The following is a 25,391-nucleotide window of genomic DNA, read 5'->3' on the forward strand; positions in this document are numbered from 1 at the left end:
GCAATCAGGCCAAGACCTTGCATATCCTTTTATAACAAATGTGTTGGTTGCTTTTGTCCTTAAATGGAAGTTTTATTGCGTTAACCACAACATATTCACTCAATGATTCATAGCTGGACTTATTTTATGACCGTATAGACATGAATTAATCAAAGCAGATCTCACTACTTGAGTCTAAAATAATGTATACTTCAAATCAAATACACAGGCCATTAAGCTTTTCTTTCAATTACAGAATAAATCATCCAGCTTATATTTAAACTGTGCACCCTACCTATCAAGGCAATAAACATTCATGTTAACACAAATATTGCTCACAAAAGCCCATGTACTAAGGAAAAACTAAAAGCTGACATAAGGTTATTTCATGAGTATTTAGTTCATATTTTTCGTCATATTTATATGAAACAAAGTAAAAGAGCCTAAGGGTCATGATATTGAATCAACTTGTACACAAAAATTATGCTTGCCTATATTGAGAAAAAAGTATGAGTGGGGAAATTGGGTATCTATTAATTTAGAGAAAATAATATATGTTGTATTATCGTAAGCAAATACTAATATTTTTGTCATGGTTTCAAGTGAGATACCTAATTCATCCACAGATTTCTCTTTTTAAAAATATTCCCGATTGCATATCTATAAAACCCCATCATCTCAGCCAAAAATCTCCTTAAGCTGATAAGCAACTTCAGCAGTCTCAGGATACAAAATCAATGTGCATAAATCACAAGCATTCTTATACACGAATAACAGACAAACAGAGAGGAAAATCATGAGTGAACTCCGATTCACAATTGCTTCAAAGAGAATAAAATACCTAGGAATCCAACTTACAAGGGTTGTGAAGGAACTCTTCAAGGAGAACTACAAACCACTGCTCAATGAAATAAAAGAGGTTACAAACAAATGGAAGAACATTCCATGCTCATGGGTAGGAAGCATCAATATCGTGAAAATGGCCATACTGCCCAAAGTAATTTATAGATTCAATGCCATCCCCATTAAGCTACCAATGGCTTTCTTCACAGAATTGGAAAAAACTACTTTAAAGTTCATATGGAACGAAAAAAGAGCCTGCATTGCCAAGACAATCCTAAGCCAAAAGAACAAAGCTGGAGGCATCACACTACCTGACTTCAAACTATACTACAAGCCTACAGTAACCAAAACAGCATAGTACTGGTACCAAAACAGAGATATAGACCAATGGAACAGAACAGAGCCCTCAGAAATAACGCCACATATCTACAACTATCTGACCTTTGACAAACCTGACAAAAACAAGCAATGGGGAAAGGATTCCCTATTTAATAAATGGTGCTGGGAAAACTGAGTAGCCATATGCAGAAAGCTGAAACTGGATCCCTTCCTTACACCTTATAAAAAAATTAATTCAAGATGGATTAAAGACTTAAATGTTAGACTTAAAACCATAGAAACCCTAGAAGAAAACCTAGGCAATACCTTTCAGGACATAGGCATGGGCAAGGACTTCATGTCTAAAACACCAAACACCAAAAGCAATGGCAACAAAAGCCAAAATTGACAAATGGGATCTAATTAAACTAAAGAGCTTCTGCACAGCAGACAGAGTGAACAGGCAACCTACAGAATGGGAGAAAATTTTTGCATCTACTCATCTGACAAAGGACTAATATCCAGAATCGACAATGAACTCAAACAAATTTACAAGAAAAAAACAAACAACTCCATCAACAAGTGGGCGAAGGATATGAACAGACACTTCTCAAAAGAAGACATTTATGCAGCCAAAAGACACATGACAAAATGCTCATCATCACTGGCCATCAGAGAAATGCAAATCAAAACCACAATGAGATACCATCTCACATCAGTTAGAATGGCGATCATTAAAAAGTCAGGAAACAACAGGTGCTGGAGAGGATGCGGAGAAATAGGAACACTTTTACACTGTTGGTGGGACTGTAAACTGCTTCAACCATTGTGGAAGACAGTTTGGCGATTCCTGAGGGATCTAGAACTAGAAATACCATTTGACCCAGCCATCCCATTACTGGGTATATACCCAAAGGATTATAAATCATGCTGCAATAAAGACACATGCACACGTATGTTTATTGTGGCACTATTCACAATAGCAAAGACTTGGAACCAACCCAAATGTCCAACAATGATAGACTGGATTAAGAAAATGTGGCACATATACACCATGGAATACTATGCAGCCATAAAAAAGGATGAGTTCATGTCCTTTGTAGGGAATGGATGAAGCTGGAAACCATCATTCTCAGCAAACTATTGCAAGGACAAAAGACCAAACACCACATGTTCTCACTCATAGGTGGGAATTGTACAATGACAACACATGGACACAGGAAGGGGAGCATCACACACTGGGGCCTGTTATGGGGTGGGGAGAGCGGGGAGGGATAGCATTCGGAGATATACCTAATGTTAAATGACGAGTCAATGGGTGTAGCACACCAACATGGCACATGTATACATATGTAACAAACCTGCACGTTGTGCACATGTACCCTAAAACTTAAAGTAGAATAAAAGAAAATAAATAAATAAAAAGAAAAGTTCACAAAAAAATTCCCTTGGTTAAATCACTCTCAAAAACATAGTTTTCTGGCTTTTCCCTAAACTTAAAAAATAATTACAAATGCTAGTTTTGCTTGAGAAGATGGAAAAGAGGTATACATTCGGGCTTGCCAATTAACCCATGAAAATATGTTGAAAAATTTGCAAGGCACGGAGCTAAATTTAGGTCCTCTAAAAACTTACATGAGATGCATTTTCTCAATATTTTGTGAAGAAACCATCCCTTGACATTTTTGGCTTTATGCTTTCTCTAGTTGAAGGCATGGTAAAATAAGGTGCTAGAAGCTTTATCACTTAAAATTTAAAAGTCATTTAATTTAATTTAATTCAATTTTCTGCTTTTCTAAAGTACAAATTCACAAGAAACTGGATTTATTAAACTCATTTGACAGTGGATGCTTCTTGTTTTTATGAAGAATTTAAGTTGTTAAATCTGTTCAAAAGTACCATTTGTTCATAAGACCAAAATGACACAATAAAACAAGCATTAATAGTATGTTTGTGTCAAGATGAATTCTCATTCAGATAGATATCTTTTGTCTATGAAATAGAAGAAATAAAAGTTTAAGAGTAGAGAAGGCATAATGCTTAATTCAAACGTAGCTTATTCTAACTTTTCCTAGTCTTTTAGTGTGTTCTTTCCAAGTCTGTTCATTTTGACAGCAGAAATACTTCTTTCCAATTCTCAAATCTTTATCTAATTAAAATTTGTGATGAAGTGGGAAATATGTAACCAAATACTTAAAATGTTTTGCACATAGACAAGCTTACATTTTTATATATACCCTTATACACACTATTATTGAAGTACTCTTATTTCTTAACTAATTCACATTTATTTGTTTGGGATAGAAGAACTGCTTAGCATCTTAAGTAAAATAAAAACGTAAATTTATCTAAAAGAACTTAGTGCTATAGAGGAATCAATGATCAAGGGGAAATCAACTCTGCTTTGAAAGATACCTGAATTATATTATTTATGATAAGTATTTATATTATACAAATTGTTCCTAGAAACCTTTGAAGAATGGCTGAAATCATGTGGCTTTTATTTCAGTGGAGATTCAATTAGATAAACAAAAAGTAATACTGCGATTTATGATAGTCTGCAGTCAAAAAGCCATGTGTCAGTTCATTCTAGGCCAAAATGAGCTTCATGTTTAGCTACTATATGTCAAGCACATCCGCATTGTCGGGATGGAGACATACACCATCACATCACTGCAGAATGTCTTTCCATAAATATTTTTCCGTACCCTTGGCATTTAGACTTGTAAAACTGAAATTAGTTCAGCTTAACTATTTTATCTTAGGAGGTTACATTATTTGTCAGTGAATAGTTTAGAAATGTATAACAATCAAATCAATGTACTTCACTTGAGCATGACAAACTTTCTGTCCTAGATTATTTGGTGAATTTGTTCTATCTATATATATATATTTTTCAATATATTTTAAAATTTTCTAACTTTGCTGGTAATGGAGTATAGAAGTTGTTATTTTAAAAATAAAACAGGGAGTGACATCTGGTACATAATACATTTTTACCAAATTTAAAAATATTTTGCCATTTTTGGAATGCTAAATGAGGTAATAATCTCTTTCTCTGAATTATGGTAAGGAAATTAGTATTATAATTAATCATTGATACTATGTGATAAAACACTTCTATAAAATATATAGATTTAACAATATACAAATGTGAAATTGATAATCCTAATCAATTTCTAATACTTTACACAGCTTTATTTTATTTATGATTTTATTTATATGTGCACACACTACCATTTATATTACATATATACACATTACAACATATACATATACCTGTTACTGATGGTCCACAATTTGGTTAAATATATGTGTGTGTGTGTGTGTGTGTGTGTGTGTATCACACACATGAATGCTATTAAAATTGTCTTTAATGACTTTTTAAAAATGTGTATGTTAATATTAAACACCATTAAGCAATTAGTGTGTTTCTAAATATGTGACGGGTAATGTATAAGTGATTGCCACACAACTAAGTTATTTAATGACACAATGGTAAGAAAAATGTCTTAATTATATTTGTATATTCCATGTTCAGTACAGTTCATGGCAGGAAATTCTGATTTATTACATATTGTAGATGAATGAATATGTAACCAAATTTATTTTATGTTTCATTTATAAATATTATATTATCTTTGAATTTCTGCCAATATTTGGTGAGCATAAATTAAAAATACATTGTATTGAGAGATTTAATGATTTTTCAATAGTATTCCTGTCCTTTTCTTATGTAATATTCTAATGTTACAATTAGCCTTATTGTTTTCAATCATTTAAACTTACATTCTAGTTAGCCAGTTAACCCTAGATTCTCAAGTAGGACCTATTTCCTGTTTCTGTTTGATATTATTCAAGAGACGTTGCCAAATTTTAGAGCTCCTAGTTTAAATTTATTTTAATTGTATCAATGTTTTAACATAATAACAACTTTCATACTGAGAAGACATTTTTAAAAAATAATTTCAAATTGTCTCTTAGATTCAGGGGTTACATGTACAGGTTTGTTACACGGATATATTACGTGATGGTGAGATTTGGGATACCATGATCCCATCACTCAGGTAGTGAACATAGTACCCAACAGTTAGCTTTTCATCCCTGACTCAACTTCCTTCCTCCTTCTTCCCTCTAGTAGTGCCTAGAGTCTATTGTTGCCATCTTTATGTTCATGGCTACACAAAGTTTAGCTCCCACTTATAAGTGAGAATATGTTGTACTTGGTTTTCTGTTCCTGCATCAGTTCACTTAGGATAATAGCTTCCAGTCGCATCCATGTTGCTGCAAAGGACACGATTTTGTTCTTTTTTTATGGTTGTGTAGTGTTCCATGGGGTACTTGTACCACATCTTCTTTATCCAGTCCACCATTGGTGGAAACCTAGGTTGATTCATGCCTTTGCTATTTAATACTACACCATTGCTATTGATTAGTACTGCACTGATCATATGAACACATATATCTTTTTGTCAGAACAACTTATTTTCTTTTGGATATACCCAGTAATAGAATCACTGGGTTGAGTAATAGTTCTGTTTTCAGTTATTTGAGAAATCTCCAAACTGCTTTCCATAGTGATGAACTAATTACATTCCAACCAACAGTGTATAAGCATTTCCTTTTCTCCACAGCCTCACCATCATCTGTTGTTTTCTGACTTTTAAATAATGACAATAGTGACTATTGTGAGATGGTATCTCATTGTGGTTTTGATTTGCATCTCTCTGATTGGTGATGTAGAGCATTTTTTTCATGTTTGTTGACTGTATCTTTTCTTTTGAGAAGTGTTTGTTCATGTATTTTGCCTGCCTTTTTAATGGGGCTATATATATATATATATATATATTTTTTTTTTTGCTTGTTTAATTGTTTAAGTTCCTTAGGGAGTCTGGATATTAGATCTTTGTCAGATGCATAGTTTGCAATTTTTTTTTCGTTCTGCAGGTTGTCTGTTTACTTTGCTAATAGTTTTTCTTGCTGTGCAGAAGCTCTTTAGTTTACTTAGATCCCGCTTTTCATTTTTGTTTTTGTTGCAATTGCTTGTAAAGACTTAGTCATACATTCTTTTTTTCAAAGTCAGTGTCTAGAATGGTGTTTCCTAATGTTTTCTTCTGGGATTTTTATAGTTTGAGACATGAAATTTAAGTCTTTAGTTCACCTTGAGTTAATTTTTGTACATAGTAAAATGTAGGGGTTTAGTTTCATTCTTCTGCATATAGCTAGCCAGCTATCCCAGCCCCATTTAATGAATGGGAAGTTTTTCCCCTATTGCATATTTTTGTTGGCTTTGTAAAAGATCAAAAGGTTGTAGGTGTGCAGTTTTATTCTGGATTCTCTATTATGTTCCATTCGTTTGTGTGTCTGTTTTTGTACCAGTACCGTGCTATTTCACTTACTGGAACCTTACACTGTATTTTGAAGTTGGGTAACATAATGCCACTCACTTTGTTCCTTTTGGCTTAAGATAACTTCAGCTATTTGGGCTCATTTTGTTTCCATATGAATTTTGGAATAGCTTTGTCTGATTCTGTGAAAATGATATCAGTAGTTTAATAGAAATAGTATTGAATATGTACATTGGTTTGGGTAGTATGGCATTTTAATGATGTTGATTCCTGTGATCGTAAGTATGGAAGGTTTTTCCATTTGTTTGTGTCACCTATGATTTCTTTCAATAGTGTTTTGTAGTTATTCTTGTATATATCTTTCACCTCCTTGGTTCAATGTATTCTTAGGTATTTTATTCTTTTTGTGGCTATTGTGAATGGGGCATTCTTGATTTGGCTCTCAGCTTGAATGTTATGGATATATCAAAATGCTACTGATTTTTATACATTGATTTTGCATCCTGAAGGTTTACTGATGTCATTTATCAGATCCAGGAGACTTTTGGTGAAGTTTCTAGGGTTTTCTAAGTACATAATAACATTGTCAGTGAAGAGAAGTAGTTTGACTTCTTTTCCTATTTGGATGCCTTTTATTTGTTTCTCTTGCCTAATTGCTCTGGCTACACTTCCAATGTTTTAAATACGAAGATAAAATGCTGTTAATGTTAAATTTTGGTATAAGCAATAATATTTATACTATATAAAATATGACATGTTTTAAGTTTTAATTTCCTTATAGCATTTTGTGTTATGCTGTTTTTCTTAGCAAACACATATTTTAAACCCACACTAAACTATCTTCTGAGTACCTTATTTTGAAAAATGTATTAAATAAATATAATTCACTTAGCTTAGCTTATATCCTCTGATAATTCACATATGATAGAGCTATGGAAATAAATCTTGTTCATAGTGATTTTCTTTCTCAATAAAACATACTTAGATAAGGCCAGCAATGCTTTTGAAAGTTAATTATATCTTGTACACTGCAAACAACGATAGTCTGTGCCTTTTTAACTCAATTTCCTTTATATGTATAGTATGCATCTATATATATATATATGCACACTTATATGGCTGTATATTTTAATTGTAATGGAAAGAAGTATAGTATTTTGAAGTATTAAAACAGTAATTATTATATATATTAATATTTTTAAAACATTTTCTTGGTGGGCCATATTTCTGGAGTATTGACTTTGAATTATGAAGTGAATATACTTAGTTATCCCAAGGTTAATAGCTCTTTAAGGGTAAAATATATTGGAGACATTAAAAGAAATTTAATTGAAAATATTGCGAAAAATCAATCCAATTTGTCAGTTTAATTTTTTTTTGGTAATTTTGAGAATCTTTAAACAATTTCTCATAAGATTATACAGCAAATTTCTAAATAGGTGCTAAATATATGGCTCAAAGGTTTAAAGGATAAGTAGGGAAACAACATGTATTCTTGCAGATTAGCATATATACTATGGAAATGGTTGCATTTAAAAAATGAGCCTTCAAGCATGGGTAGAAATAATTATTAAACATAATTTTCTTTCCCCCAGGAGTTTGTCACAATAGTCTCATAAAACATGTCAACATGGGGTGCATTTTTTGTCTTCTACTCTTTGCTCAACTTAAATGACTGGCATAATGTTTTCTAAATGATATTTAGGTAATGTACAGACATCGTATGAAACAAGTTTGCTCCAGAAGCTTCATTTATTTTTAATAAACCATTTTGGATTGGTATTTAAATAAATTGTACTACTTATCTAGATAATTATTTCTTAAATATTATCATGATTGAAATATAAAATATCAATTTTGCCTCTATCATTGTTTGTTTATTATTATTATTATTCCACCCATGAAATACATTTGTAGCTTCATGGGTGTGAAGAACATTTTTTTTCCTCACACAACTCAAACATGTTTTGTCACAGTTCTTGACAGAAAGTGTGGACTCAAAAACAAATTATATCTTCAGTGTCTTCCAAATTGTTTCAGATTAAATTCAAATCTCTTATCGTGGACTACGAGCTTTTTCAAAAAAAAAAGAAAAAGATTATACATTTATTTATTTACATGTCTTGTCTTTTGGCCCAGAATGCTTTTCCTACAGTGTTCAGAGGCAGAGAAGAAAAGTTTCTCAAATACAGGAAATAAGTAGATGGATGGAGACAATGAGTATGGTAGGAGACTGCCTTTAAAGAGTTTTTAAATATTACTTGGAAACTTGTAGGCTATGCTAGCATTTTCTAATGAAAATATCTGGAGTTTCCTAAAAGAGGGCATGTCAAATATTGCTGAGAAGTGAGTACGGCAAGAAAGTAACTGCAATCTTAACAAAAATAGTTTTCATTGAGAGGTATCAATGGAGTGGAGTGAGTCATCATGTGATTTAGAATGAGGAACTACAGATGTATATATGGAAAATAATTTAAGAAATCATATCCTGAAAGTGGAATAAAACTGGGAAAATTGGAATCATGTGAGATTGATAGTTTTGTTGTTTGTTTTGTTTTGCTTTGTTTTTGAGCATCTCAAAAGAATTGTAGCTACTTGGAAGCTTCACCTCAGAGAGCAGAGTGGGGGTTCCTAATTCAAATACAGATAATTTTATTTGATATGAAGAAGGATACATTTTATTCTATTTTGATAGAAATAAAGGTAGAGAAGATGGGTACCATGACATATAGGTTTGGAGATTTGATGGTAGGAAAATGAGAAAGTTTCTTTCTGACAACTTTTATTTTCTCAAGACAAATGACTGTATCAGCTGATAGTAACAGAAACAGAGCTCATAAGGAGTTTGAAGGAACAGGAGATGCTACAAGAAAATCCTGTTGATGTTGGAAATGAAGTTAACTAAGGGAATAATATGAGTTTGAATAAGAGGCGATACTACAAGAAAATCCTGTTGATGTTGGAAATGAAGTTAACTAAGGGAATAATATAAGTTTGTCTAGCAGGGTACTATGACCCCTTGGAATTTAGGGTCATGATTTAAAGGTGATGAATAATTACAGTTTATGACATTTTTCTTGGATAATATTGAACCACACAGGTTTTTTTTCTCTCTAAACATCTATTTGCATTACTTCAACCACCTCAAATTAAATAATGCCTTACATATTACTCATTATTTTCTCCAACACATTTCATGTCCTGTTCTCTGAGAAAATGGCACCAGTATTTTCTGTAAAGTTTAAGCCAAATACCTTACAGTCACTCTTACAATTTTCCACTAAGTCATCTAACCCATTAAATACATCATGAAACCTAGTTGATTTTACCCCATTCTCATTTCTTGAATTCCCCTCGTTTTATTGATCACTACTGGAACCACTCTGGTTAAGTGACATTGTCTCTTTCTGGACCAATGCAATAGAAACAAAAGAGCTATTTGCCTCTGATCTTGCTTTTTTACCCAGGCTGCTGTGTAATGATCTCATAAACACTACTTTGATCTCATTATTCCTTGGCTTAATAACTTTGCAGTTACTGTGAATATATACAATTTTCATTTGTCGGTTAAACCTTAATAAAGCTGGGGTGAGGGGAACTTTCCAATGACCTCTCTTTGCCTATAAAATAGAGTACCAAATATCTAATAAAATATGTAAGGTTTTTGTGGCCTGGTGCCCTCTGTCCTGTATAAACTTGACTCTTCCACTTTATTCTGACTATCTTCTTGATCAATTCTTTAGTATCTTCCATTTCGCTATTTGTTCTCCACCTCATGTGGTCCTTTGCAAGGATTTCTCCCTTTAAGGTACGGATACACTCTAACTCAAATTAAATCATTTTCATAATCTTTCAAATATAAGCAGAGACTCAGCTTCCTGAGGGAAATCTCCTTTAATAATCTAGATTAAATTGGGTATCTATGTTTACTGCTATAGCTCCTTTTTCTTTTCCTAGTGTAGTAATATTTACAATATTTATGGACTATCTTTAAGATTCATAAAGGCAAGGCCGTGTCTATCTCATTTACCTCTGAAGCCAGTTCAAGTAGAGTTACTGGCCCACTATACCTGCTGAAAACATCTTATTGAACTGAACAGAAAGATACATTTATCTACTTTTTACTTCGATTTATATTATTTTATATTTCCAAAGCTCCCTTTGGGGTTTGAACAGCAGTGTTATATGTGATATAATATAAAGTGTTTAAGTTAAGAGGCATTCATTAAAAAGAAAAGAAATGACTTTTGTTTCATGAATGGTAAATTAATTCCAAATACTTAGAACATATGAATTGACACTTCATGTCTTTGAAAGCAAATAGTGTTTAAAGTGAGAATGGTTTTACTAAAAGGATAAAAGAAGAAAAATTGAATAACTTAGCTAAGTATGGCATAAGCTACTATAGCAATCCTATTATAAGAAAAATAATATTTTAAATCTTCTCCTAATCATTTAACTACAAGAATGTCCCTAATACTATCAAAAAGCTCTTCTTATCTTTCAAATACCTTCACATTTTCTCAGAATTTATAAGAGCATTAAGGCTTTACTATCACTATAATTAGATCTACTGAAAAGAGTACCTTCTCAATTTTGCCAATTCCTGATTATTCATGGTGATGGCAGAGAGCCTTAGCATGGATTACTAAAACATGAAATCATTTATAGCATATGAAAGTTGGCCCCAGTTCATTTAGTCTATCAGAAATTTCTACTGAAATACAAGTTCACCTTTGAGCTTCAGCAAATATGCGTCATACTTCAGTATATGTAGTGAGCTTTGAAAATAGAAAAACGTAGTTGATTAGCTTTATTTAAAGTAAGCTGTACAAAGCACTCAAACCATCAGTTTGGTAGTCTTCGACTGACCCATACTGAGCAATTAGCATATTAAAGTTTGGCTTTATTAGCCAGTGAGAAATAAGAATAATATGAACATGTAGAAAATCCACAGAATAAAAAGATTTACTTCATGCGCATTTACCTGATGATAAGCTTAGAAATGCTCACAGAAATATCAGAAAACACTTTCTTTATGTGATTCTAAATAGTTGTTATAATATTCATGCCAATCCATTCATTCATTCACACATTTCATAGAACTCTTTGAACGCCTTTTGTGGTCAAACACTGGAAAAGTAAGTGCAAAACTGAATAAGACATAAGCCATCCCATTACTGGGTATATACCCAAAGGACTGTAAATCATGCTTCTCTAAAGACACATGCACACATATGTTTATTGCGGCATTATTCACAATAGCAAAGACTTGGAACCAACCCAAATGTCCAACAATGATAGACTGGATTAAGAAAATGTGGCACATATACACCACGGAATACTATGCAGCCATAAAAAACGATGAGTTCATGTCCTTTGTAGGGACATGAATGAAATTGGAAATCATCATTCTCAGTAAACTATCACAAGAACAAAAAACCAAACACCACATAGTCTCACTCATAGGTGGGAATTGAACAATGAGATCACATGGACACAGGAAGGGGAATATCACACTCTGGGGCCTGTGGTGGGGTGGGGGGAGGGGGGAGGGATAGCATTGGGAGATATACCTAATGCTAGATGACGAGTTAGTGGGTGCAGCGCACCAGCATGGCACATGTATACATATGTAACTAACCTGCACATTGTGCACGTGTACCCTAAAACTTAAAGTATAATAAAAAAAAGACATAATGTTTGAGCTTAAGAAATCATTATAATTTGTATAGTAAATAAGCCTTACTGATATTAGAAAGGATATATGTTGAATCAGTAGGTGTCTCAAAGAAAAGTTCTAAAATGAAGTAAATGTAAAACAAATGTCAAAAATTTGACTCCCTTAAAATAAAAATAATACAGTTGATATATCAGGTCATCTATGCATTCTCCCCAATCTAACAGAATTCATGAGGCATTTAGCACATACTAATTAATTAATTTATTATTCAATAACACAATTTTGAGTGCCTACTTTGTATCATACCATTTTAGCAGTACATGGAATAATATTTATTTCTTCAACATAGTTGTAGTAATGATAGAGTAAGTGAAAACTGTACACAAAGCACTGCTTCAGTTTTAAATACATAAAAGTATTTGCCTTTTATCAATATAATTCCTTATAAGCTCCTGTAGCATAAAAATCATTACAAGTATGTACATTCCATAAATGTTTAAGTACTTTAAATAAATATTTGATTATTTGAATGAATAGCCTGGTATTTATGATCCAGAAGCTTATGAAAACTTCTTGAAATTGATGCAAAGATTGTGTTATCTGTAATCTGCGTATACCAGTCAAAATAATGACATTATTCACAAAACAAACACTGCATCTGTTCCAGGGAAAAGCTTAGTCTCTTATTTCTTTTGACAGTGTGCAGACCTGGGTTCTTCAAAGCCTCACCTCACATCCAGAGCTGCGGCAAATGTCCACCTCACAGTTATACCCATGAGGAAGCTTCAACCTCTTGTGTCTGTGAAAAGGATTATTTCAGGAGAGAGTCTGATCCACCCACAATGGCATGCACAAGTAAGGAAACCCACGGATATTTGGTGATGCTAACTTTCACCAGTTTTGAGGAAACAGCATGATGGAGCCTGTTATAGTCTAGTAACATTTCCCCCTAAAACAGGCATAATGTTTAATCGTCTCTATACAGTTTTCACCAATTTTCAATCTCCTTGAATAAGCACTGAAAAATTTGAGTCTCTTTTTATCACTCATTGTTAGAAGTATCCATTTTCCCTAACTTCAAATTCAACAGCTGAGACACAGATATAGAATGTTTTCTTTTATTTTGTGGCTTATTTCAGTGTTCATGCTAGCTAAACATGACTTTGATAATCTACTTCCCAGTTTACATTAAAACCTCTTCTTCCTTCCTCCTCTTCCTCTTCTTCTTCTTTCTTCCTTCCTCTTCTTCCTCTTCCTCCTCCTCCTCTTCTTCTTCTTCCTCTTTCTCTGCCAGTTTTCTCATCACATAATTATGTAGCTGATGGAGCCTTCACCATCTTGTTCTAAACTGCCCCAATAAAGCCACTAAGAAGTCATTTATAAAAGAACACAGGAAATATTTCAGGAACATAGAGAACTGGGAGTGGCAAACAAGATTTAAATCAGATCAGAGTCATACATACACCAATTTTTTTGCTAGGGTTCTCAAGCAGCTGTCATGTTTCTTGTTAGTGAGTGTCCTTAACTATTATTTAATATATTTGCTGATCATAAGTAGAGTAGATGAATAGTAAACATTTAATTCTGACATTTGCAGTAGATATAGCCACATCTTTCAACATTTTTAGTTTTCCGTATATTTGGTTTTCCATATATTTCTGAGAATGTAACACATTTGTGCATTTGTTTGCTTGATGACAATACTTTCAGAGTTTTTCCATAAGAAAGTCTCTGTAGCAAATCAAGCAAAAACAGAAAATTAAAGAGAAGGGAAGTGAATCCCTCTCTCCTCATACTGTTTAATTTCCATGAACTGCCTGGATTTACTATTTTAGGTCCCAGAAAGTTGTAGCTGCTTTCAAAGTTGTTCACAAAAATTTGAAATATTAGTATCCATCTCTAAATTTAAAGAAGCAGTGAATATTTTTTTGTTATCAAATAATCACAAATTGAAATTTTATCTGAATTTCATAGTGTCTAAATTTCATAGTGTCAGTAAAACATGTTTTCAGATTTCCTTAAATCATTGCTATTAATTAGCTTTACATTCTGAAGACCATTCTTTTATCCCAAAGCTGATGATTTCATGGGTTAGATGATTACTAGTGAAAAATAATTTCCTCTTCAAATGAATAAATGCAATTTTTATATGCTCTTTTGTAAGGATACATATGAATGGAGAAGATAGAAACTATGATTGGATGTGATGAATTTTGGTTCCAGTGGAGATTTCAATAATGATTTTGCTTATGAGAGCAAATGAATGCCCAAATAGGGAAAATGTTGGCTAGACAACAGAGTGGTAAATTAAAGAGAAAACCATGTTTTGAATCATCTTTCAAATTTTATTAATTTTCTAATTGTTATTTTCTTTAAGTGGTCTACCCATGATCTTTCTTTTTTTTCAGCATAAATGTGAGCCTCCCTTTCTGTAAATTTGTTAGGATTGGAAATGGGGGTGGGGCGTGAGGGGGGAAGCTGTGCTTTGGTGGCAAGGACTGCTTAGCACTTTTTTAGGACCAAAGCCCACAGTCAGGCTTCACATTTCTCAGTTTCCAGGTGTGTGAATTTCTAATACTGTGTTGTCAAATGAGCACTAATTTGTATGCATTTCTAAAAATAAAATAAAATTAAATTTAAAAAATTAGGACTTATGTATAAGATCTTTCTAATACATAATCTATGAGTGAGTGTGTATGTTTTTAGTTGCATTCATAATACCACAAATACTGCATATGATTTCCTTATCGCCTGATAGATGTTCAGATGAAGATCTTGAGCTTCACTTTGCCTTTGGCTCTTTGGAATTGAATTTATAGCTCCAACTTCAAATTTTTTTTCTAGAATATACAAAGTTTTTAAATCTATATAACAACATTTTATAAGCCTACAGAAAAAAATCAAACAAAAATAAAACCTAAAATTCTGATGAATCTGCTTAAATTAAAGGTTAGTCTCACAGTTCTACTTTGGTTGACACATCATATCTATGATTGGGGCAGTGGAATTTTATTACATGTTTTTTGTAGATGCATGTTAGTTCGAGCTTCCACTTTTTACCTCTATTTTAGGGCCTCACTTGAGTTTGAATTTCCTTTTGACTTTAAAGCTGCTTGTGCCCCCATCCTAGCTGTTAGTAGAAGAGTCAGAAGAAAAGGAGGATTCAGCTGCTGATGCATTCTTATAGATTTAGAGGAAATGTGTTAAATGCAAGGATTTTTCAGTTGGCAGAAATTAGAAAAAAACAAAACAAAACAGAAGTTTGACATTGTTCTAACTTAGAGATATTTCTCAGAGGTTAATTCTGTAATTTTTTATCTTAAATTTCATTTTGTCTATAACTTTGTACTATTAAATAAGCTAAAGTTTATAGTAAACAAGAACACGTGTATTTCCAGAAATACCATTTAACCCAGCAATCCCATTACTGGGAATATACCCAAAGGATTATAAATCATTCTACTATAAAGACACATGCACAAGTATGTTTATTGCAGCACTGTTTACAATAGTAAAGCAAAGCAAATACAATCCAAATGCCCATCATTGATAGACTGGATATTTCCATTTTAAGACATTATTTCAACTTAAAGGGGACTGTTTTATATTGAAGTATGTGAGATGGCCAGTATGACCAAATTCATAGGATTCAAACATGGTCAAGGTGGGGATTTTTTTTTTTTTTGCAAAGATGTCAAGTTTTTAGTTAAGGGGTTCTTTTGGCTTGGCGTGGTGGCTCACGCCTGTAATCTCAGCACTGTGGGAGGCCCAGGTGGGTGGATCACTTGAGGCCAGGAGTTAGAGACCAGCCTGGCCAACATGGTGAAATCTTATCTCTACTAAAAATACAAAAATTAGCCAGGTGTGGTGGTGGGCCCCTGTAATTCCAGCTACTCAGGAGGCTGAGGCAGGAGAGTCATTTGAACCTGGGAGGCGGAGGTGGCAATGAGCCAAAATCACTCCAGTGCCTTTCAGCCCGGGCGACAGAGACTCTGTCTCTAAATAAATAGATAAATGACATTCTATCCAGCTAAATCTTAAATGCCAATTAGCTTTCTTACCACTTTTAAAACAATCCCTCAAAAGTCATGACTTAATAAATGTCAGTTAAAAATTGTCAATTTTGATATTTAGAACAGACAATGCATATTAGGATAACAGATCATCCTAAGTAGCTTAATTATGCTTATGAACCATTCAACCACCACCATACTCCATTTTATTCTCTGTAAGGAGAGATATCCAAATTGTCTCTGGAACAAATATAAATGTGTTTTTTCTTTGAGATTGTCCAATAATATAACATTAACAGCTGACTGAAGTTTTAACTAAATATCTAAACATTGACTCTAGCGTTAGAAATTACCTAATTAATTTTTGTTCTCTCTATTATTCTAATCAAGTTCAGGAATAATTAAAATAATATACAAATAAGATATGGTTACCCTTAATATATGAAATTCATAAAGCAATTCTGATCATGGATTTCATTACTCATATTTTAGTAGAAATATTCCATCTTATTGAAATAAGATGATTCTGAATATAAAATATATTTTAAAAGCTACACCCAGTTTCCATTAAGATATATACAAAAAATAAAGTGTACAAGAAATACTTCATGAAGTTAGGAAAGTTTCACTCCTGAAAGCTATTCGTAGTTAATATGTTATGATTCTATGAAAATATTTGTGTTAAATCTATTTCTTTTCTTATTTTGGTAGGTTATTAGAGGTTGAAATTTATTCTATTGTTCAAAATCTGAACGCTTTTATTCATCGTATTGTAGTCCTTTTCAGGGTTATTTTTAAAATAAATTTTAGATTTTCAATTAAATAAAATTCACAACTTGCAGAACTGTAATATAAAAACAATATCAAAGTAAAATATGTTTTACTGCAAATTGTAATTTTGACCATTTACTTAAATTCTAATGCTTTTTTGATATACAGTAGGGGGTTTCAAATTCTGTTGGTGATTTAGCAACTAGATATGCAATCTATTTTGAAGCATGCTAAGGTTATTTTTTTTTTACTTACAAAATTTGTAGTCAGGAGCTACGCTGAAAATTCTGTATTTTCCTATGCTTGTTTCTTAGTAGGTACTTTGTGTTTACTTTGTAGGTTGCAGGGATTAGCACCAATGAGGAAACATTCAGTTCAATCCCCAAGGAAACTCACCAGTTTATAAATATATAATTTTAATTTTATCTTACAATATTTGTGCATACATAGTTTTACTCCATAATTGTTTACATATACATGAAGCAAAACATTCTGCTTTTACTGAACTAGTGTTATAACAATGCCAAGATAAGTCATTTCCATAGGGAATAAACCCCACTATTGTCCCTACAAAATTACGAAAACAAAACTACAAATTATGACTTAAAGGACTTATTGCAAATCTATTTTTTCCTTCAGACCAGGAATTGGTGTGATAAATAATGCCTAATTAATACCATCTTAAAATATGTTTTTCTTACTTTACTTTGCAAACCAGGACCCCCCTCTGCTCCTCGGAATGCCATCTCAAATGTTAATGAAACTAGTGTCTTTCTGGAATGGATTCCGCCTGCTGACACTGGTGGAAGGAAAGACGTGTCATATTATATTGCATGCAAGAAGTGCAACTCCCATGCAGGTGTGTGTGAGGAGTGTGGCGGTCATGTCAGGTACCTTCCCCGGCAAAGCGGCCTGAAAAACACCTCTGTCATGATGGTGGATCTACTCGCTCACACAAACTATACCTTTGAGATTGAGGCAGTGAATGGAGTGTCCGACTTGAGCCCAGGAACCCGGCAGTATGTGTCTGTAAATGTAACCACAAATCAAGCAGGTAAGTGCCATGCCCAACCCAATTGTGTATGTGAGGCCTAGTTCTGTCAATTATTTCCATAGCTGAGGGCCAAGTTGACTGAAATCTGTGTGAGAATTTTCCCTTAACCGGAAGGTCAGGACTTAAAGTATAACACATCAAAAACGCTTTTGCAGTTTTAAATAAATAATAGTTAAAGCTTTGTTAGCAATCCCATTTACAAGAAAACAAAACAAAACAAAACATTTTTTAATTGAATTTTTTCATTAGAAATACATTTCTGGATCAAATCCATTTGAAGCAAAATTTATCTCATATAATTTCATAGCATTCATTTTTACAACTCAAATCTATTTTTTTGTTTCCTTTAATTTTTAAAAACTCATTAATTTAGCATGTGATTAGGCAGGTTTTATTTGCTTGTTTATTTGCTTACTTGGCAACACAGATGAATTTTCCTTGCAGATCATAAATCTTTTCATATTATTTCAACTATTGTAGCAAAAATGCATGCAATCAAATTTTCTTTGCTAAGTTTATTTATCAAAATTAGAGTAACTATGAACTATTATACAACCACATGAAAACACTTCTATATTCCATATGGAAATTTTGGAATTCATAAGTAATTATTAGGGAGTAGGGAATACAGTCCTGTCTGAGCTACTGATTTCTCTATATTTTCCCCTCAAATGTTCACTTTTAAGCAAATTAACATGGAAGACTTCTTTCCTGGTAAGATAAAAACCGAATATAAACTACAGCTAATTTAATAATTCAACCCACTATGTGGCATTCTAAACCTAAGAGTAATTTCTAGCATGTTTTGTCCACCAACAGGTATCTGGGAGGGGAAGAAAAAGGCATTAAAGCCAAAAAGTTGTAACTTTCCTCTATCAACTGACTACAGCTCTCAGTCCAAAGTGTAGTAACCTTGTCATCACCTTAGTACTTCAGGTGGGCTTTGGTCACTGAGCACATCCTTGCCACCAGTACTCACAAAGAAATAGGACATGTTTGACTGAATGAAATCAGGCTTAGTTTGTGTAATATTAGTGTAAGTTTGTAGGTTGCGGGATGCTAGCCTTGATGTGGGAATGCTGTTGGTTACAAAGTCTCAGCAAAAATAATTAATTTGAATTGTTGGATACCTCAGGTAAATCAAGTGGTTATATTCTAAGAACAAGGGAATGCATGCAGCTGGCTGGGCGCGGTGGCTCACGCCTGTAATCCCAGCACTTTGGGAGGCCGAGATGGGTGGATCATGAGGTCAGGAGATCGAGACCATCCTGGCTAACACAGTGAAACCCCGTCTCTACTAAAAATAAAAATAATAATTTTAAAAATTAGCCGGGCATGGTGGTGGGCGCCTGTAGTCCCAGCTACTCGGGAGGCTGAGGCAGGAGAATGGTGTGAACCCAGGAGGAGGAGCTTGCAGTGAGCCGAGATCGCGCCACTGAGCTCCAGCCTGGGCAACAGAGCGAGACTCCGTCTCAAAAAAAAAAAAAAAATGCATGCAGCTGAGTTCAGAGTTGATAGTTGCTACTGATTGATAAAGCTGAGGGAAACATTCAAAATTAGCCCAGATTGTGTGAAGCATGTGATTAATGCAATAGGAATTATTCTATACTCTGCATGTTCTTAGCCACATTGAATATTTGTCTATGGCATTTTTTTTTCCTATTAGAAAATATAATGCACACATATAAGCCACTTTCCCCAGTTAATCGTTTATATTTTTTACCATTTACTACCTAACCTAAGGTGAAACTAATAGAAGTGCTAAAGAGCTGGACAGGAATATCGAAAATCAATTTTTCCCTCAGCATAGACTCAGCTGTAGGCAATGCTAGCATGTGTTGACTTTTCGTCACTGTATCTAGACATCAGGAGTGTTCGGTAAATGTGAACTCTCTTCCCATATTAGATAAATATTGGCTTGAAACCTTTGGCTTCAGCCTTCTTAAGAAACATCTTTCAACTTTACTTGATTCTACGTATGAATCTTCTACCAACATATTGTAAGCATATCGAACAATCACCGAGTTGTGTTCCTTTAGAAGAACATTCTCCAGCTTGCATAACCTTAACTTCTTTGAAAGGTATTCCTTTGATAAACTAGATAGAGAAAATAACTGTTTATTTTTTAATGATGTATGCAACAAATATTTGCTATAGTTGTCTTTAACTTTGCTGGCCCCTTCAGCCTCCAAAGTATATTATTTGAAACTTGAATACCTTAAATACCAAAAAAAGATCAACTTTCATCCAGGTGGTCAAGACATAGGTGTCTTGTAAAACAAATTTTTATATTTACACCAGACAATTTTGTTGACTTTTGGTTGCTATTCGTTAGACTTCTCACTGTATACACTGTAACATTTTGCAAACCTACCCAAAACATCAAAATAAGATTCTTCTCAGTATCAGCATTCCAGAATCACTAAGTCTTATTTTACACAAAAATTATGGAAACTTCTAATTGTAACCACCCAATGGTTTCTTCTTGCCCCCTCCCCAGAGACAGTCAATTGATCAAGACAGGGAAATTGCAACAGAAAAAGAGTTTAATACACATAGAGCCAGCTAAGCAGGAGACCAGAGTTTTATTATTATTCAAATCAGCTCTGTCAAAAGTCAGAGGCTAGAGTTTTTTAAAGATAGTTTGGTGGGCAGGAGTCTAGGGAATGGGGAGTGCTGATTGGTTGGGTCAGGGATGAAATCATAAGAAGTTGAATCTGTCCTCCTGCAGAGTCAGTTCCTGGGTGAGGGCTACAAGACCAAATGAGCCAGTTTAAGTGTTCTGTATGATGCCAGCTGATCCATCAGAATGCTGCAGTGTCTGAAAAATATCTTGAACACCAATCAAAGGTCTTAAAATAATAATGTTAGCCATGGGAGCCACTGGGGAGGTTAGGAATCCTGTGGATTCTGGCTGCATGACCCCTGAGCCATAATTTTTAATCTTATGGCTAATTTGTTAGTTTTACAAATGTTGTCTGGTCCCTAAACAAGGAGGGGATTTGTTTCAGATAGGAGTTAATATCATTTTTGTTGGAAAGCTAAACCATAAACTAAATTCCCCCCAAAGTTAGTTCAGTCTATCCCGAGGAATGAACAAGGGCAGCTTGGAGGTTAAAGGAAAGATGGAGTCAATTAAGTAAGATCTCTTTAACTGTCATAATTTTCTCACTGTTTGTATTAGTCTTTTTCCACTGCTATAAATACCTGAGACTGGGTAATTTATAAACAAAAGAGGTTTAATTGGCTCATGGTTCTGCAGGCAGTACAAGAAGCATAGCAGCTTCTGCTTCTTGTGAGGCCCCAGGAGGCTTCCAATTATGGCAGAAGGCAAAGAAGGAGTGAGGCATCTCACATGGCGAGAGCAGGAATACAAGAGACAGGGAAGGTGCTGCACACTTTAAACAACCAGACCTCTTCAGAACTTACTCTCTATCATGAGAACAGCACCAAGGATATGGTGCTAAACCATTCACAAGAAACTGCCCCCATGATCCAGTGACCTCCCAGGAGGCCCCACCTCCAACATTGGGAATTACAATTAAACATGAGATTTGGGAAGGGACACAGGCCCAAGCCGTATCACTGTTATAATCTCTGCAAAGTTGGTTTCAGAATAACTCCTAAAATGTCTTAAGTTTAATGCCACCATGGCAAAACACTTTTTAAGTACCCAAATTGCAGAAAGAGTTTTGTAGTAGTTTTTAATGCCTAAATATCTTTTAAGAATTAAATTGAAGAAAGTTATCTTCACCATATGTGGTTGTTATATAAAACCTTTTTCAGCAAATTTTAAATTTAGTTTTGAGATCCTCCAAAGATTATTTTCAGGAAATATGTTTCTTTCTTAAATAATTTATTTCAAATTTATAATTAGCCTCAACAGTTGTGTTGATATTTTCTGATTGATTTTGTAGGGGCACAGGAAATGCATCCCTTTTGCCCTCTCTGTAAGTTTGCTGCGGTGACTGAAAATAGACAGCTTAATAGGGAAAAACATCCATAATAAATTCAGTAACATGCACTTGGATGTGGTATCCCACATATATAAGACTCAAAGAAAGACCAGATGGTTGAGGCTTAAATACCCTCTTCATATAGAGAGGGAAATGGGGGTGGGGGGGTGTAAATGGGGAAATGAATGATCTCAAAGAACAATGACCTGGGATAAATTTTCTCTGACCTCTGGGGGAACCAGTAATGAGAAGACGAGGGGAGGAACTTCGAACTTCACTGTGAACAAAGGTTTTCTTATTAGAAAAATAGAGTCTCCCAGGTAATATCTGGGAGGTGTCCTTGGAATAATAAACAAAAAGTCTGTCTGGACATGGTGATGACTTTTAGTCTCTTCTCTTTTCTTTTCTGGTGGTTAATGTTTCCTGATTATTTGTGAGATTTTTCAGGAAGGATGCTTTAAGACAATCACATTTCTTTTGAAAAGGAGTTTCCCTTAGTAAAATAAGGAAATTTCAGTGAGAGTCCCTCCCTGCAATTGTGAGATGTAGGGGACAGGGAAGAAACAAGAGAAGGTTAGAAAGTTTGTGGTTCTGAGGGAACATCTAAGGTCTTCTGATTTCTTTTAATTCAAAGTGCTCATCATGCCAAAGCACCATTCTTTGTGGTATTTCTCTCTGCATTCCAACAGTATATTTCTGTGCGTGTGACAGCAATGAATGTCCAGATTCAAAATTGGATTCAAAAAGTGTAAGAAGGAAAAATAGGTGTGTTCAAGTTGAAAATTTTGCATTAGGCTGATAGTCTATAGAAGCGATTAAATGATTTATAAATGTATACATAGTATTTAGACATTTTCCAAACTGTTATATCATTATGGAGCCTAGGAACTTGTTTTTAGGGGAAGCTATCTGGACTAAAACAATACTTTTTTGCATGTAATAATCAAGCTACAAAATTTTAAGGAAAAGTCAAATACTAGAATTGGTTCAAATTTACAGTTCTTGTAAAACATGGTTATAATAATGTTATTGACCAGAAAGAATTATAAAATTGTGAGACTTTTCTTGGTCAAGAAAAATAAGCAAATGTAAAAGGGGAGAAAAGCAAGAAAAAAGTAGATGTTACATAATGTAAAGAAATGGTGGCTATGATGAAGGGAAAAGTGATAAGAAAATAAAATGTCAATATGTTAGTTATATAAAGAATTCTTTGGCCAATTACAAAGGGAATAAAATATAAATAGTGGATAAAAAATTAGAGGATATAATAGTAGATATGCAAATAGTGGATATACAAATTAGAGGATAAATAGTGGATATGTTCATTATTAAGCTATTAATCTTATAAAATGAATAAAATTATTTAGCTCTTCAAGTTTTCTAATGAGTATTTCATATATAATACATTCTTACACAAAATTGATTTACACATGATAATCTTTCTTTGCCAAATAATATTTAGATTTATTTACATGACAACACTTCTGTTGTTCTGTTCTATTCTTTTAGGACTTATGAAATGTATCTATCTATACAGATAGATAGAGACATAGCAACACATAGTGTAAAATTTTGAAATTCTGTTAAAAGCAGTTACTCTGAAATTTCTTTATCTTTTTACAAAATAGTTTGTATTTATGTTTTTCTATAAATATATACTTTGTTTTTATTTTAAAATAATTTTACACTAGGCATTTCTAAGCTTGAGCTTAAAGCTCTTTTAATATATATATGTATATTTTGTCCCAATAGAAAATAAGCTCATTCTAACCAGAAAACCAAAATTACAAATAATTAACATGCCAAGGTACAGAATTCTAATTCTGGGCCGAAACAGACAAATTTTAATTGTTTTGAATGTAGGCTCAGACTCTTGGAACCTTTTTCCAGAGGGCTATGTTGACATGCTATGGGTAGCAAAATGCAGCAAACTTGCACCTTACCTTGAAGGGCATGTTCCAAGCTGTCCCAGACTATCAGAAATAACACCAAGGTAGGTGTTACCTATACTTTCATGGGTTTTATTTCTTAGTTCTTGCCCAAATGTCTGGAGGACATTATAATACCAGTTCAATGGGTCTTTTCAATTTGATGCCATCCTTGTAGTTGACAAGCATGGTGTCTCATAAAATATTGAAATGATCAGTGTTCCCACAGACTAAATCTGGCTGTAAAACGGGAAATTTCAGAGACCATTAGAACAATATGGTGAAAGCACACTGTTGCTTCTGCAAAAAAGCGGCAAATACTTGTTGGCAATCTCTGTTTACTGAGATGTGAACTTCTAAAGAGAAAAAAAAGGTCACCTGTTAGACTATTATTATAATAATGAGTGCCAGGGTCTTTGTTGATTCTCTTTAGTGGAGAAACCACATTGCCTGTACTTGAACCACCACCTGATTAAAGGTATTTTTGTTTTACAAGATTAATTTGTCTTCCATGTAGACTGAATAGGTAAGTTAAATCTGCTAATGTTTTCATAAGCACCAGCCTTTTTTCTTCCATGTTCTTTATGACGGCTCTAGTTGAAACATTCTCCCAGGGATTTATGTTTACTGTTTTTGTAGGACAGAGATGCTCAGAGGTCTTGAGTTTGGCCATTACTAGAGTTTCACAGCTTTGACTTCAGGGGCCACTGAGATACACTTACAGTGTAAATCTTCCAAATACACACCAAAGATCTGGTAAAATAATGAAAAGCTGAAATAGAAATATTACCGTATCAACTGTAATATGAACCCAAAACAAAACCTCATTCATCACATGACCCTAATAACTTCTACTTATGCAAATTTTTTTTAGTGATAGTCTGAATCCACCAAGATCAATGTTAGCTTGAAGGCAGTATTCAATAATCTGTGAAAGGTCTGGGCATTTACACCCACCTCCTTCCCTCCCTAATGTATTTAACAACAGGTGCTGGAGAGGGTGTGGAGAAATAGGAACACTTTTACACTGTTGGTGGGACTGTAAACTAGTTCAACCATTGTGGAAGTCAGTGTGGCATTTCCTCAGGGATCTAGAACTAGAAATACCATTTGACCCAGCCATCCCATTACTGGGTATATACCCAAAGGATTGTAAGTCATGCTGCTATAAAGACACATGCACATGTATGTTTATTGTGGCACTATTCACAATAGCAAAGACTTGGAACCAACCCAAATGTCCATCAATGATAGACTGGATTAAGAAAATGTGGCACATATACACTATGGAATACTATGCTGCCATAAAAAGGGATGGGTTCATGTCCTTTGTAGGGACATGGGTGAAGCTGGAAACCATCATTCTCAGCAAACTATTGCAAGGACAGAAAACCAAACACCACATGTTCTCACTCATAGGTGGGAATTGAACAATGAGAACACCTGGACACAGGATGGGGAACATCACACACCGGGGCTTGTTGTAGGGTGGAGGGAG

The 25,391-nt window shown here is 33.9% G+C and overlaps 1 protein-coding gene across 10 annotated transcripts in view; it reads left to right on the forward strand.

The window, feature by feature from the left end:
• The window catches only part of EPHA5 (EPH receptor A5), a 352,552-nt gene that overhangs the window by 162,452 nt on the left and 164,709 nt on the right, over window positions 1-25,391 (forward strand). For 6 of the 10 annotated variants that reach the window (XM_001165182.6, XM_001165218.6, XM_009447819.5 and 3 more), the window contains exons 4-5: window positions 12,871-13,026; window positions 17,674-18,009. The exons of 1 other annotated variant lie outside the window; for it this stretch is intronic. In XM_001165182.6, coding sequence (XP_001165182.1) covers window positions 12,871-13,026; window positions 17,674-18,009 — 492 coding nt within the window. The remainder of the gene's footprint in view (window positions 1-12,870; window positions 13,027-17,673; window positions 18,010-25,391) is intronic. 3 more of the 10 variants (XM_009447821.4, XM_009447822.5, XM_054683062.2) reach the window with 2 other exon arrangements.

Source organism: Pan troglodytes, chromosome 3 (genome assembly GCF_028858775.2).
Source record: "Pan troglodytes isolate AG18354 chromosome 3, NHGRI_mPanTro3-v2.0_pri, whole genome shotgun sequence".
In the NCBI taxonomy this organism is placed as follows: domain Eukaryota; kingdom Metazoa; phylum Chordata; class Mammalia; order Primates; family Hominidae; genus Pan; species Pan troglodytes.